Raw genomic sequence first — 15,031 nt, 5'->3', positions numbered from 1 at the left:
CCTGTAACCTTTGGAGTCAAAGGCAAGAGCACTAACCACTACACTACCAGCTGTTCAGCTAGGAATGAATTGAGAGTACACCAGACTCTGACATGGTTGACCACAAACCTCCAGTAACTCGCATCACAGCCTCCTGGCAGCTTTGTGTTTGTTATCCAGCCAATGACAAGGTGGGTTCTTTCTAGTACCATCTCAAGGTCCTCATCGAGCGCATTTGCAAGGCAAAACCCTCCTGAGCTACCCTTCCCAGTGCTAAAGCTTCGTGGGGACGATACTGTGTACAGTACATGTCCTTTTCATCTCTTCTCTGTTCATATGCTATTTCAGGGCCACTGAGCCCCTCTCCTTGTGACAGTGGAAGGGCTGTGATTCCTGTAACTGAGCTCAGTCTGACTCAACTTCTGTTTTGTTTTCTAAGATCAAGATGGAAAAACCTATTTATTACAGCAGATTAGTATCCAGAAAAGAGGCTGATTAGTTTTTATTGTTTCATTGTTAAATCTTTTCCCTCAGATGTACCTTTTTTCCCCAGGCATTTGTATACGTGAAAAATAAGCTTAATACAAATCACAGTGATTATGAAAATTATGACTTTATTACATTAAAAAAGGAAAAATTGTTTCCATGTCACACCTTAACAGTTAACAAACACCAAAAGTACATGTGAAGGTTGATTTTCCCATTTACCCCTTTTCTGGTTATTGTTAGGTTATCCAGGGGAGACCTTAGCGATCTCTTCCTACCTCTACCAGCCTTAGTTTGGTTTCTTCTGCTGCCCTCACATTCGTTGCAGGAACCTGTTCACAAGGCCACACTAATAATACATGCAATTGAAATGTAATCTTAACAATGAATCTGGTCTGTTATTTATATCACTGTGAAGTTTATTCTTGGTGTTAAAGCAGTAACTGTGAATATATTTGTCTAATAAAGCTGAATAACTGCAAAGCATCAGTCCCAGCAGCTCTCAAGGTGATATCCTATTATAGTAAACTTTCAGGTTATGAAGTTAATCTCCTTAAATCTTTTGGAATACAGCTGAATACTCCTAATTCTAAAGTGTTCTTTCCTTTAAGCTCTTGTTTTATGTATCTGGGTATTTTTGTGCTATGTGGTTACACCTAAACGCTGGATTTCATTTCATTTCATATGAAAATGTGCAGTATTTCTTTTCTGTACCATTTGTGTGTCTGTGCCACAGTGCTTTTATTGTCAATATTTTAAAACCACCCACAGGTTAGTCACATAACTCTTGTTTAAATGAAACCATGTGTGCAAAGCAGTTACAATGAAGACGTTAGTACACAGATTATTCATTTAGCAATAAAACATAAGCTTAAAAATAGACTACATGTTGTAAAACAACTTGTTTATTAGCAAAAGAAGGCAACAAGGCTCACCAGGCCACATTTACAACTCTTCATTTACTAAAGGGCTAAAAAGGGGCAAAAATACAAACTCTAAGACTTGAGCATGTGGTTGTTTTACATCATCTTAAATAAATGATAAATGTGACACAGCCCATTCTGTGACAGGCCACATCTTCACCTCAAATCTGGCTTGCTGCATAAAGACAAAAAATGCCATGCTTGGGCTGGGTCTTCTCAGAAAAGGGAAGTAGTGAATTTTTTTTTTTTTCTTTTAAACCTCAATATGGGCATTATGTTCCATATAATAATGGCAACATAATGCCATGCTTGGGCTGGGTCTTCTCAGAAAAGGGAAGTAGTGAAATTTTTTTTTTTTTTTTTTAAACCTCAATATGGGCATTATGTTCCAAACCCAGGTGCCCTAAATAGACACTCCTCCCAGCTGCTAAACTTCACACCCATCCTCCAAGAAAACCTCCTCCCAACCAACCCTCACATTCATCTAGCTTAGTTCTTCTTGGCCTTCGGAGAATCGTACTTCCTCTTGCTGGAGTACCAGAGGAGCAGCGGGATGCCGATGGACGGAAGGGTCATCACACCGAACGCAGCCCAGTCCAGCTGTGGGAAAAGAGGGAGAGGATGGGTCACAGCTGACATGGTGAGAAGCTAAAGTGGGTATCATTAGCCAAACCCCTTTTATGCGCTGCACAACATTTTCAGGAACGGAGCACATCCATCAGGAATATGAGCCTCAGACAATGATGCACAAACGTGCAATAAGATCTGCAGCTGGTCTGAGCTTTGGTTGGATATTTTATTCAAATCGTCAGAATTAATCCAGGGAAACTGCCAGCTTGTTAAAATTTTGCATTAAGACAAATTCCAGTTGAGACACCTTGAGGTGGTTTTGAACTATTCATTAAATTATTTTCCTTCTTCAAAAAAATCTAAATTGCTTCCAGCAGCACTTGGTTTGTACAGAAAAAATATTTTTTGAAGACGGTTGTTGAGGAAATCACTTACGTAATGAGGAGAGAAGCGCCTGTCAAACTCCCTCTGGGCCAGAATACCCCCCTGACCTGGGGCACTTGTGTAGCCAACCTGCCATACCGGAGCACAATGTCAGGAACATACAGTAGTCTTGCACACCCAAGGCAGGAAGAGTGTAACATTACATCCAAAGTGCCCATATGTCATCCCAAAGTTCACCTAGAGAACTACATTGTGCAATCAGACTCAAGCCAACCATCATCAATAACTGTTCAAACTATGGTATGGTGTGCATTCATTTGAGACACTCAGGAAATAATTGTGTAATTATAATAACATTTCATGATCCCTTACCACAACCTGCCCTCCCTCTTGGGCCAGGTAGCTGACAGTCGCAGAGGTGAAATTAAAGTACCCTGCCTTCAGGGGACGCAATACCACAGTGTGGGAAACATTGCTTGCACTGGGAAGCGATGTTAAGGAGACAAGGGTGTTTGTGAGATGTGCCATCAGGTACTCAATACAGTCATCCTCGAGATACCCACCCTACTGGAGTCTCTCTCTCTCTCACACACACACACACACACACACACACACACACACACAGACTGAAACTGCTTGTCCCAAGTGGGGGTTGCAGCAAACCGGAGCCTAACCCGGCAACACAGGGCGCAAGGCTGGAGGGGGAGGGGACACACCCAGGACAGGCCATTGGAGTTACAAGAATTCCAACTTCACATGGCGTTCCATTTCAAACCCCTACTTCGCCAATGAGGCGTTTCTTAGTGTTTGAAGACCAAAGGCGCCACCTCTCTACACCTATAACACAGTATTACCAAGTAATTAATAAGGGCAAACTTCATTGTAATGATAATTGATCTTAAATATTGAATTATCTGTGTGGTATTTAGTGCTATTTTAGCATAGATAGGTGTCAGTCCTGGGGCTCAGGAATGCATAAAAATTAATTTAAACTGGTGGTTAATTACATCTGAGTTATAAAGGTTTTTCAAGAGCAAATTACTTTTGTAAGGCCAGGGAAGACTATACATAGTACTCAAGTGACAACACTAATGATTACTGACAAGAGGATAGTATAACAGCAGGGTTAATAATAAAATCATTCCTGCTCAGATGACCCAATGAACAGCTTTTAGTCTCTTCAAATGAGATAAAACTTTGAAGCCACAGTTCCCAATCCTGCTCCTACAAGTTCACTGTGTAGCTGGCTGAACTGATCAGCTACAAGCCATAATACTGAAAATTAGGTAATTCTACATTTACATTTGATTTATTCATAGTAAATAATTATATATTTACTTTGAAAGACATGTATTAAGAACACACAGATCATCCAGTGTAAGGATACGGTGCAATCCTGTCCCATTTAACGTTCAGCATCCCTGAAACGATGCCGAAATCCTCAGGGGGGAAGGAATCATCAGACAGTTCCACCTCCAGGGCAGCACTGGAAGGAGAAGAATCAAAGGAATAGAGCCCAATTTGCAGACTTGTCCCATAGAGCCTGTTCATTGCTACAAGATACTATCTATACAGGCAGTCCCTGAATTACGAACGAGTTCCGTGTCCTCAGGCTGCCTTTAAGTCAGATTTTGATGCAAGTCGGAACAGTTAGGTACAGTGGATACCTAACATCAGTTTCTCAACTGTTTGCCTTAGCATATCGTGTACCTTTCTATGCAGAAAAAAATTAAACAAACACTTCAGATACACTAAAACATCTTTAATAGCAATACAGTAATGATAACCATAATAATGATAAATATAACTACAGTATTTATAATAGAGAGACAGAAAGATGGAGAGATAATAAATGTTACTACTGTCATGAGGAACAGAGGACACGGACCCAAGTGCATGCAGGATCGTTTATTTAAAATCAAAGGACTAAACGTGTTCTCGTGGTCGGGGACAGGCGAATGATCGGGTAATCGGCGTACTGAACAGAGGCAAGGATCCAAAGTCGTGGTCGAGGGAGAAGGTGGGCAGTCCTTATCATAGAGACATGGAACGGGACTGGGGAACAATGAGGGGCAGGACTTGGAGGAGCAGAATAAGATAGGCTTGAGAACAAGGAGGGGGTGAGATTCAGCAACTGAAGAAGTTGAAATGTGTCTTTTATAGCCGAGTGCACTCTCAGAGAGAGAGTATGCATGCAAAACATTAAACTTAGTTTTTCCAACATTCGGTGGCATTTCGCTTATTATTCCCACTTTAGTTTCAATCGTGATCGTTTCCCTTTTCTTCGATGCATCACCATCACTTGCATTACATTTATGCTTTGGTGCCATCTGGTTATAGGAGGGTAAAAACAAAAAAAGCCAAATACAGTAACAAGAGGCACTTAATGGCAAAAGAAGGAAGTCTGTGTCCTACCTCGGGCTCACACGCCCCCGCCCACAAGCCGACAAACTGCTGCAGACACGCAATGTGTTGAGGTGGCTCGCAAAGTTGCGCCCGTTTGTTACTACAAACGGTGTATATGACTCGAATTTGGGATATAGTAGACTTAATAAGTAAGTTTTTATTTGATTGTTACTTAAGGGTGACGAAAAAAATTAACTTCCGGTCAGTAAGGGGGTGGCTCCTAAGTACGTGTTGTATGTAAGTCAGATGTTCGTAACTCAGGGACTGCCTGCACATCTCCACAGCGTATGATGTACAATTACACATATTAACAGTGGGGTGCAGTTCATACCTTGTCCCAACATTATAGATGTTGTACTGCAGAGTGAGATCACGTCCCTCTACTGCGTATCGGTTCAGCAGGGACTTGGAGGCCAGCAGCCGAGCCCCATCCTCCGCAGTCACCAGGCCAAGCGCAGCCAACAAAGCGAATATGCACAGCGTCTTCATCTGGAGTGGAAGATAAACTGCAATTAGCAGAATTTAAGTACCAGGGTTTTGCATACGGTGGAATCCACTGCTGGTGGAGCAGGGCTGGACAGTTAAGACACAGAATATTAACACGGCAGTCTCATATGTAATTTCACTGCCATTTTTTGTTTCAAAACACACACAGAAATTACATATGCCAGTGAGTTGGTCCCAAAATTCGTAAGTTTTCTCCCTAAATGTTTCCGAAAGTTAATCCAGAATCAGAACGAGCTTTATTACTAAGTATGTTCACACGTACAAGGAATTTGTCTTGGTGACAGAAACTTCCACAGCACAGACAGAATGACAGTGACAAGACAGATGAGAAGATAGAATATGCGAATGAAGGATAAAAAATATATAAAAATATAAAGTACCAAATATACAAAAATAGTCACTAGACATTATGTATCGTACAGGTATGTTCTATACAAATCCAAGCTAGTGCCACCTCTCCATCATCCTCCAACCGCACTGAAGACTGATTTCATTCACATGCGCGATAATCGCAGTGAAACAAACACGGAAGTTGTAAGTTGTACTGGTCAAAGTGGAGCGCGAGCGTTCAGTCCCGGTCCCGCTCCCTCGGCGCAGGGATTACGTGTACATAGAGCGCCAGGCAGCAACTATCAGTGAGTACTGGCGAGCTCGATTCTCAACAGACCATGATGTAAAAATAAAATTAAAACGATTAAATAATGAGCAATATTCGGCGAGGATAACAACGGGACTAACTCATTTAAGTGAGCAAACCTGAGTGCAGTGAGGGACTCACTGACTGACTGCTCCATGGGATTCCGTGCTTACGTGTACTAACGACCCGCAACGTGAACGGTGAAGCGGCTGTCTAAACGATTTAACAGTTACAAAATGACCCAATGAGTATTCATGGCTACGAAGACCTATATTTACGAATAAATCAAATAAGCGGCTCCTTCAGTGCAACAGAATGGGGGGGGAAACGTAACTAAAAGGAAAAATTTCGCCGGAAACCCACCTTCCTTCCTGCGTTCCTCGGCATCGACTGAGACCGTCACTGCGCATGCTCCGAGCCCTTGCCAACCCTGTGACGCAAGGGGCGGGGCTGACGAGCGGCTAAATGACACGAGTGAGAGTGGTCACGTGACTGCACATCTCCGCAACGCTGCTCTTGCAAAGCATCACAGAGGAGCTACAAATACAAAAGTAGCTCGAGTCAAAAGGCTCCGAGAACCAAGACCTTCCGTAGACCAAAAAAGTGAAAAGCCCAGTCATACTTCACGTTGAAACCTACTGTTACAGGAATGCAGCAGATAAAGTGGCTTCCCATTTCTGTGGTGTATCATGATTCATGTATGTCGCAGAAGTAAGTAGACAATTTTGGATGTTTAAGTAGTTTTGGGTAATAAAACAGATTCCAATAAAACTCTGAGGTAGCAAAACAGTATTTTAATGTCATGAGCACATTGGAGTTACAGTCTGAGTTACACTTCAAATAGTGAAACAAGAGGACAACAAAAAAAAGAGTGATTTAGATTATTTTCATACATATACAAGACAGCTCACCGACACCTGCAACCCCCTGAGAACATTAAGTCCAATGATCCATGTTTCCCTAGAGGAAGGGCATCCCTTTTTTTGTTGGCTATCATGAAAGAAATCACTGTCAAAAATAAAACAAATCAGTAAAAATACTCTAGTAATTTAACAGCTTATATGTACATATGTGCATGGGTTAAGAATACTTTAATACTGTTACTGCTTCCCAAGGAAGTCCATTATATTCCATAATTGTCATTCTTCACTATGCAAAGTCCTTTGGCTTTGCTCTTTTTTCTTTTTGTTCTTTTGTCATTCCCTTCAGATGGTACTTTCATTCTTCATTTCTCTATGTTTCTTATGTTATTATTCCATAAAGAGAGACAGGGAAAGTGTCAGTCACCATCATCGTCATCATCTGAAGAGGAGAGTCCATGGTTGTTATCACTGTAACAGTGCGCCAGGGTACGCAGCTGCTCCAGAGCCTCCTGAAACTCCTCCAGTTCAGGACCCTGGGACAGGAAGCTGGGTGCTACCCGCCGGGGGTCCAACACACTTACTCCTTGCTGCATCTCATGCAGCCAGGGTCCCAGGGCTGGAGAAGACTGCAAGGAGGAGAGTACAGGGACGCAGGTAACAGCTGGAAAGGACCAAAAAAAAAAAAAAAAAAAAGTCAATGTCATACATGTAAAGGGGTCTCACTCCATATGCCAACTTCAGTTTTACATAATAGATGCTAACAGGTAGTTCTAGAAGCGCAAAATCAGGCATCAGTTCAACAGTCAGACTGATTTATGGTCAGCTTTTACTTCCAGTTAACATGTTCTTACATACTACTTCCATACCTCTGTTTTTGTCACATTTTTTAACTCAATAAATGAAGAGTCCTGAATACTGGCAAAGATAGATTGTGGTCCAGAACCTGTCCTGGAAGCTTATGATGTGTGGGAGGGTTCACCGTGGACCACCACAACCCTGCATCTGACAGTTACTAACAAATTAATTAAAAGTATAGCATTAAAAGAAGTGTTACGTTTCCACCAAAAGTAAAAATATGTTGGTGTCATTCTTATGCAAAGAAACCTTTTATGTCAGTATTTCAATTAATTTCAGGTGACATTTTTCATCCAGGAATCAATTTTTTTTCCTGTAAGAAGTAATGGTAATACACAGCCTTTCACAATGTAAGTTCACCAAACACTCTGGTTTCACAGAAAGAATTAGAGTGTTGGATGCAGACTTAAAATGGAAAAAAAAGGGAAATAATAAAAAGAAAAAACTACAGCAGTTTTATTGTTTTAACAAAAAAAAAAAGGTCCTAAAATACAATGATGTTTTTGGGACATAATTGTAGACACTGCAACAAGGTTGACTTTATACTGCAGAACTGAGACACAACAACTTAATGACAGGAAGCGAAATCCATTAATTTGTACATAAATACACCTGGGGGGGGGGGCCCCGTTTGACTCACCAGACTGAGGGTGAAGGGTACGACTCTCTAGAAGCCCCTGTGGGCCCAAAGACTGGTGGAAAAACTGTGGGAAGGGAGGGGTCACTTTACTTGGGTTGGACACCAACTGCACTGCACTAGAGAAGGAGAGAGATTGGAGAAGTTACTTTTGACAAATGATCACCATCCAAAAGTAACAATTTTAAGAAAAGTGGTTTTTGAGTTTAAAGCTGTTTTTGTTAAATCACAATACATTGCATCATTTTCTCAAAATTGAGACATCAGTGATCACAGGATCACTGAGGATGAAGCTGAAGGTGGGAGGTGTGATGTGAGGAGGATGGGGTACTCACAGTGGACTACCAGGGTAATGGGCTGTAATGTACGAGGCGAGGACTTCTTCACCACTGCAGGCACTGTGTAAAGGGCTGGGTGGTTCTGTCCCAGGAACTCGAGAACTGGAGCGACAAAAGGTTATGTAGATTAAAAACTTAACAATCAACCTGTGAAAGAGTTCAGACTGGCTTCATACCCCTTTACCTCACAAGGCTCTGGCCACTAAGGCCACGAAGTGTGACCCATTGGCCAAAGCAGCGCCCATCGTTTAGCTCAGGACAAGCTGATAGAGGTTTCCATGGCAACTTATCTCTGAAGCTGTCCAGAGTATCGGGAAGGGAAGTGCCTTGCATCATGGGAAATGGAATGGCTCCATAAGCAGCCACCACCTGAAATACACTCAGTGTTGATCAGAACTTCAAATCTTCCTACTGTCAAAGTCCTTTCAGTTTTACCATGAGATGTGAAACGTATTCTAAAATGTAGTTTAAAATGTTCTTTAAACTATGCCTCTTTATTATGTGCCAAACTCTTGTAAGCTAGTATGAAAATATTTGAAAAACAGAAAAACTTTACAGTAATAACCAAACAAACAACTGATTTGGTATGCAATCCAGTCTAAACACAGATACCCGTCTATATGTTGCTGACTACTGTCCAGAATTGATATATTTCCAATTAAGTAAATTAGTCTTGTTACCTTCCTTCCTGACACGACAAGCGCATCTGCAACTTGCCACATGGGCACGCTGTTGTGGCGTAGCCTGTAGGGCACAGTGAGTGAGTCCAGAGCCAGGGCTAGCACCGCACTAGAGTGGTACCATTGCATGGGCTGGGGGGGACGACGACAAGGGAGCAGTCAAAGGCAGCATCATCAGAAATCCAGCAGCTTATTACACATACTAAACACGTGTGACTGTGTTCAAGCTCTTAATTCAAGAACTTCTTTGGGAAATAGGTGGAAGCTTGCAATGTACACCGCAGCCTAAAGAACGGAATGGCAATCTGTGAGAATCACATGCAGGTTTAAAATACCAAAAAAAAAAAAAAAAAAAAAAAAAAAAAAAAAAAAAAAAAAAAATCACATGAACTAATGTCACAATGTACAGAAAAAGAAATTAAAAGGAGGGGAAGATAATGAATACAATGAAAACTTCAAGGACCTGTGTAGGCCATGAAAGGGAGTTACAGACTTACGTCATAGTGAAGGTGAGAGAAAAAGGTGGGGGGCGATGGACGTCTGCCCAGCCCACCTCTAAGAGTTAAAGGGCAAAAGAAAGAGCTGTGACTGGCCAGACTAATGGTTCCCAAGGCACAGTTCATCATATGGTACACATCTCTCATCGGGTTCTGACAGAGAACAAAAATCAATGTAAAACACCACAGATAAAAGCGTAACAGTGTACTTGTACCACAACTTATGGACGCATTTAGGACTGAAAATCTGTTAACTCAAATCGATACGTTCAACCACTATGTTCACACACAAAAAAAAAAAAAAAAAAAAAAACCCTGCTCAATCCCTCAACCTTTAAGTAAGGTTGTCTTAAAAATATCATATAAAAGCTGACAATTTTAATAAAGCCACAATGAAAATTCTGAAGAAATATATTCTATTGTGAGGGGGTGCGGTGGCGCAGTGGGTTGGACCACAGTCCTGCTCTCCGGTGGGTCTGGGGTTCGAGTCCCGCTTGGGGTGCCTTGCGACGGACTGGCGTCCCGTCCTGGGTGTGTCCCCTCCCCCTCCAGCCTTGCGCCCTGAGTTGCCGGGTTAGGCTCCGGTTCCCCGTGACCCCGTATGGGACAAGCGGTTCTGAAAATGTGTGTGTGTGTGTGTGTGTATATTCTATTGTTATAACTCAATGTTATGAGTCTATGCTGGAAATATAGGGTTTGAAGCATGGATAACTACGTACATCAAACCATGCACATCAGTATTCAGCAAGACCTTTCTTATTATTTTTAAGTATACTTTAAAATTAATGGGAAAAAATTTTTCCACAACCTCCTACTCAATGTGTTGTGTTCTGCTTTATACCGTAAACAGTTGCATGCTGCATCAGAACAATTACACAAAACAGAAGTATGAATACAATCAAAAGTAAAGTGGTGAATGCTTCTATCTTCAAAAATTTAGAACGCTGATGTTCATAACACAAGGTGTTATCAACTCTTCATAAGCGATAACATAAAACCTTTCAAAATTCTGACAGCACACCATCAATTTTGGTTACTCACCGAATCTGAGTGAGCAACAGGGGCCATTCCCCATGTAAGGATCCCTCGACCTCCATACGAGTCACGTAACATCTCCGTCACCTTGGACCCTAAGCCTGAAAAGCCATCAGCGAGGTCACAAAGCACTTGAAATCCCTGAGAGACAGAAGGAGAACAAACAAAACAAAGTCACACCTGAAGAACAGGTTTATGTAGAAATGTAAAAGGTAACATACAGTATGTGCTAGAGGCCACCTGCAAGTAGTCACACTCCTCCACAAAGAAGTGCAGTTTGTCCTCCAGCTCCTCCAGCACGGAACCCTGCAGAAGAGTCTCTCCCTGGCCAAATGCTTCCAAACGCTGGGACTCCCTTTACGCACACACACTGAGATGTAAAACCACTTAAACAGAGTACTGAAATTCAGGAAGTTCACTTTATGTACTTTTTGATATTCGTATATTAGACATCTGGTACACTTGCCAGGAGTCCTATACAGCATAAAAGCTATGATGGAGAGCAAAGTGCAGATACCCATCGTGGTTGTACTGGTTGATGACTGAGATGGAGCGAGGGTGAAAATAAATTCGCAGGAAGTCAGACCACACCCTCACAGTGCCTTCTAGTTGGTACCCCTTCTGAATGCGGGCCACAGTGCTGTTCACTGTTTCCATAGTAACAGCCTCTACATGGGAAGAAAGGGGGTAGACAAACTTTCATGAATCCTCAGACCTACTTCTGTCATATCTGATGAACTTAAAGGCTTAACATTGACTCTTGTCTTGTGGTACAACAGGTAATGACACTGAAATGGTTCACTATTGCCTTCTTCTGAGCATTTTGAACATGGGGGGACATGCAAACTCTGCATAGAAAGATGAATGCGAATCCAGGTCTGAAACCACAGTCCAGGAGCTGCAAGGCAGCCGCATCACCACCATGCTGCTTAAAGCAAAGTACTGCTACTAATAAACTAGCAAACCATACACTGAATGGATGTGACTACTTGTTCCCACCTGGGTGTTGAGATGGCTGAGATGGGAAGTCAGCTTCAGCCAGTATATCACCATCCTTGAGAAAGAGATAAAGCTTAGCTAAAGGGTAGAGAACAGAGGATACATACAGACTACCACAAACAAAGCTGTGATATGCTAATAAAAATTAGGTAACACGTGGGTTTATCTTTAAGTCCATAAAGATGACCAGAGAACAGTGCTATATATAGTCTGAGTGTGTCACAAACACTTGGAAATTGCTGCTGTAAAACGCAAGGTATTGAAACGCAGCATACTCACAGCCAGTTTATCCAGATCCTGAAGAAAAGCATTCTTTGCTGGAGGGCTTTCTTTATAGGTTACCAACTCTCCCTCCCTAAAACACAAAACTTACTCAGAGGGCACGGATGCACCGTCAACACTGTTTAGACAGATCTTCCACGGTATGGCAGCTACACAAGTCCATCTTCACTTGCGCAACTAGAAAAGATATTGACTGACCACGTGAAGGTACTGGTCTCTTTCCCGAAATCATACAAACTGCCTTCCTGCTTCAAGGTCTGAAGGCTACCTAAAAGTAAAGTGAGACAAGATACACATTTCTGTCAACTAGTAGGGACAACAAAGCTCATCAGATTTAGAGCTCATTTCAGTAATTTAAATGAAGACTTTTCAAAACCTCACGGCTTTAATTAGACCACAGCTTGACAAGAGGAGCAGACTTTGAAATCAAACTGATGTCCGTGCTTAAGGACTTACTGCCCACTGAACCTTACCCTTGAGGTCCATGGCAATCAGGCGTGGCGTGTACGTAATGTGGCCCCCGAGAGTGAAGCCCTCCCGGAAGAGCACGTCACTGTGCAGCTCAGTAGGGGGCGCCGCCGAGTCAGGATCGTAAACCAGCGACGCATCCTGTCACAGCAAGGAGTCGGCAAAAAAAGTGAGGCAAACACTACAACCTAGAGCCACCTCACAGATTAAAGCTATTACCCCACAGCAAGATATTGCACTAGTAAAAGAGCGACTATGAATTTCTAAAACAAATATGTTACAATTATTTAAACTTGAACTGCGTAGCATCGTTTCAAACAGACTGACGGTTCCACCGACCTGAGTATTTCTAATTCTAATCATAACAAGCGACAGCATAAAAAAAAAAAAAGTTACACGTGCTGCAGACGGCTGACAAAGAAAGAGAAAACCGTCTTTAGAGAGTGCGTGGTATCGTATTAACATTAACAACTCCATGACACTGACAGCTTCTTCAGAAACCAAACTGAGGCAAATTTAGTACCACCGGTCAGCACTAACCTGTAAATTCCACCAATGTGTTCCAACAAAGTTTGAATAGTGTCCCAGCTGTAAGGTCACGACCTCTCTACACACTGTACCCATTTCAACAAAATAAAATACTAATTTTCAGTATACTAATGAATACATCTTTGTTAATTAGTTAAAACACTGACTGACATCGCACCGCTTTGCAGTGGCACACACACGGGCAGAGTCACGCGCGTCAACCTAACAAACTATTCGTCCCACCCTTTCTGCGGCACCCAATGCGACACTTACGATTGGCAGGAAGTCGATCTAAATTTGCGTTGCGTTAAAAAAAAGAAAGAAGATAGTTAGGTTGCACGTCGTCAGCTTCGCCACGTGCGCATCAGAGTTTTCTGATTGGAGGGAAGAAGAAAAGTCGCCTCCTTATTGGTTGTGGCTCGTACACGGAAGGTCCGGGTTTCCCTGCCGCTGGTACACAGTGGTAGGATTCAATTGTGTTGTTGTTGTGGGAGGAACGGCGTCCTGGAAGCGTTCGCTGGGTTACAATTGTAACGGACTTTGTTCGGAAATTTATATGGGTTTTCCACCCGCTTGAGGCACATACCAATTTGTATCGAAGACTCTTCGGAAGAGAATAAAAAATGTATTTAATCATTAAAAAAAAATCAGAAAAATGCTATGCCAGTTGTGTGCACCTGACCTGCCCGCCATCGTGAAAGTTCGAGTTATGAAATGCGACACTGGATTTTGGTTAATCGAGACTGGCTCAACTAAACCATACAGAATAAAATTAACGGAATATTATTTTTTTACCTATGCAGCGGTATTCAAATTCTGTTGTATTAATAGGTAAAAATCAGTCTTGTATATTAATTCTCCCCACATTAAACTCTAGAACACAGGCATGATAAAACGTTCTAGGAATTATTTAATTTAAGGCGTTGTGTATGCATCGTATTTACTCGCAGACCCAATTTTTATTATCTCTGAAAAGAGCCTTTAACTTATTTATATAAATATAAGTGTGACGTTTTGTTGTAGCCCAAGTAAGAGGAAAGTCTATTTTTTTATTAAGCCAAATACAACAATTAAAGTCACCAAAGAAGGACTTTCCACAGAAAAGAACCAAAAACATCTCTTATCCATTCCACCCAAAACCTCACTCGCCATTCTTCAAAACAGAGCACAGTTGTCACACTGAACCCACCTCGAAATTAAAATTTAAAAGTGCAAAACACTTATGTTCAGAGGTAACTGAACCGGGGACAGAAGCAAATCTCTCAGGATGTATCTGTATCCCTCTGAGCCGCTCCAGGAGTAGGTAGGCAACACCATTTTGGGTTTTCAGGAGGGCCTCTAGCATCGCAATTCACCTCTGGAAAACAACAGCTTGAGTACTATGGTTTGTGGTGGGTGACAGAGGACACTGTGGTAACCAGCAATGGTCCCCTTCACAAAAAACACCAGGGTTTACTATTGCTTTTCTCTCAAGGTTTCTGGACTATTGTAGGATGCAAAGGATTTCAAGCTACAGCTGCACATACAGCCCTGGTATGTGGGGGCACAACTATGCCCAGTACTACACATTAGCTGTAAGCATTGTGGAAGGGAGCTGGATCACTTTAGTATACATTTATTCATTTAGCTGATGCTTTTCTCTAAAGCAACTTACAATGTTAAGGTTACAGTTGTTTACCCATTTATACAGCTGGGTAATTTCTTTTTTTTTTTTTAACTGCAGCAATTCAGGCTAAGTACCTTGCTCAAGCGTACTACAGCCAGATGAGGCCTGAACCTGTGAGTCCAAAGGCAGTCACTCTAACCACTACACTACTAGCTGTCCCCATTTTCAGGATAGAATGAGCATTCACACTTCTTGCACAACAAATTTATATTTTTGTCCTCTCTCTGTGGTCTACATTACACTCAGTATATGTTGAAATTGTCAAAAGGCTGCAGTCTTCAATTTAATCTA

At 41.9% G+C, this 15,031-nt stretch overlaps 2 protein-coding genes across 2 annotated transcripts; both read right to left on the bottom strand.

Annotated features, from left to right (window-relative positions):
* Positions 1–1,665: 1,665 nt before the first annotated feature.
* Positions 1,666–6,313, bottom strand: ssr2 (signal sequence receptor, beta). The gene is made up of 6 exons (XM_018747734.2): positions 6,256–6,313; positions 5,080–5,237; positions 3,730–3,828; positions 2,715–2,823; positions 2,394–2,471; positions 1,666–1,988 (listed from the first exon to the last, which is right to left on the bottom strand). The coding sequence occupies exons 1-6, from the start codon at positions 6,277–6,279 to the stop codon at positions 1,878–1,880; spliced, it is 579 nt and encodes a 192-aa protein (XP_018603250.1). The 5' UTR covers positions 6,280–6,313; the 3' UTR covers positions 1,666–1,877.
* Positions 6,314–6,671: 358 nt separating this feature from the next.
* msto1 (misato mitochondrial distribution and morphology regulator 1) lies at positions 6,672–13,290 on the bottom strand. Its single transcript, XM_018747728.2, has 14 exons — positions 13,087–13,290; positions 12,552–12,687; positions 12,277–12,346; positions 12,076–12,151; positions 11,797–11,851; positions 11,315–11,465; positions 11,038–11,152; positions 10,804–10,938; positions 9,763–9,915; positions 9,266–9,397; positions 8,770–8,954; positions 8,583–8,687; positions 8,251–8,366; positions 6,672–7,416 (listed from the first exon to the last, which is right to left on the bottom strand). The coding sequence occupies exons 1-14, from the start codon at positions 13,168–13,170 to the stop codon at positions 7,172–7,174; spliced, it is 1,758 nt and encodes a 585-aa protein (XP_018603244.1). The 5' UTR covers positions 13,171–13,290; the 3' UTR covers positions 6,672–7,171.
* Positions 13,291–15,031: the final 1,741 nt, after the last annotated feature.

Source organism: Scleropages formosus, chromosome 23, assembly GCF_900964775.1.
Source record: "Scleropages formosus chromosome 23, fSclFor1.1, whole genome shotgun sequence".
Classification (NCBI taxonomy): Eukaryota; Metazoa; Chordata; class Actinopteri; order Osteoglossiformes; family Osteoglossidae; genus Scleropages; species Scleropages formosus.
The sequence above is the reverse complement of the archived record's forward strand: the minus strand, read 5'-3'. Positions and strand labels throughout refer to the sequence as shown.

What these genes read in the sequence shown, in the direction of transcription:
- ssr2 (XM_018747734.2), bottom strand. Translation starts at nt 6,279, where the DNA reads ATGCCGAGGAACGCAGGAAGGAAG. An exon ending in AAGAGGGAGGGCAGGTTGTG is followed by an intron (nt 2,472 to 2,714) that starts GTAAGGGATCAT and finishes CCGGTATGGCAG; the next exon opens with GTTGGCTACACAAGTGCCCC. An exon ending in GGCGCTTCTCTCCTCATTAC is followed by an intron (nt 1,989 to 2,393) that starts GTAAGTGATTTC and finishes CTTTTCCCACAG; the next exon opens with CTGGACTGGGCTGCGTTCGG.
- msto1 (XM_018747728.2), bottom strand. Translation starts at nt 13,170, where the DNA reads ATGGGTACAGTGTGTAGAGAGGTCGTGACCTTACAGCTGGGACACTAT. An exon ending in TCAGCCATCTCAACACCCAG is followed by an intron (nt 11,466 to 11,796) that starts GTGGGAACAAGT and finishes CTTCCCATGTAG; the next exon opens with AGGCTGTTACTATGGAAACA. An exon ending in CATTACCCTGGTAGTCCACT is followed by an intron (nt 8,367 to 8,582) that starts GTGAGTACCCCA and finishes CTCCTTCTCTAG; the next exon opens with TGCAGTGCAGTTGGTGTCCA.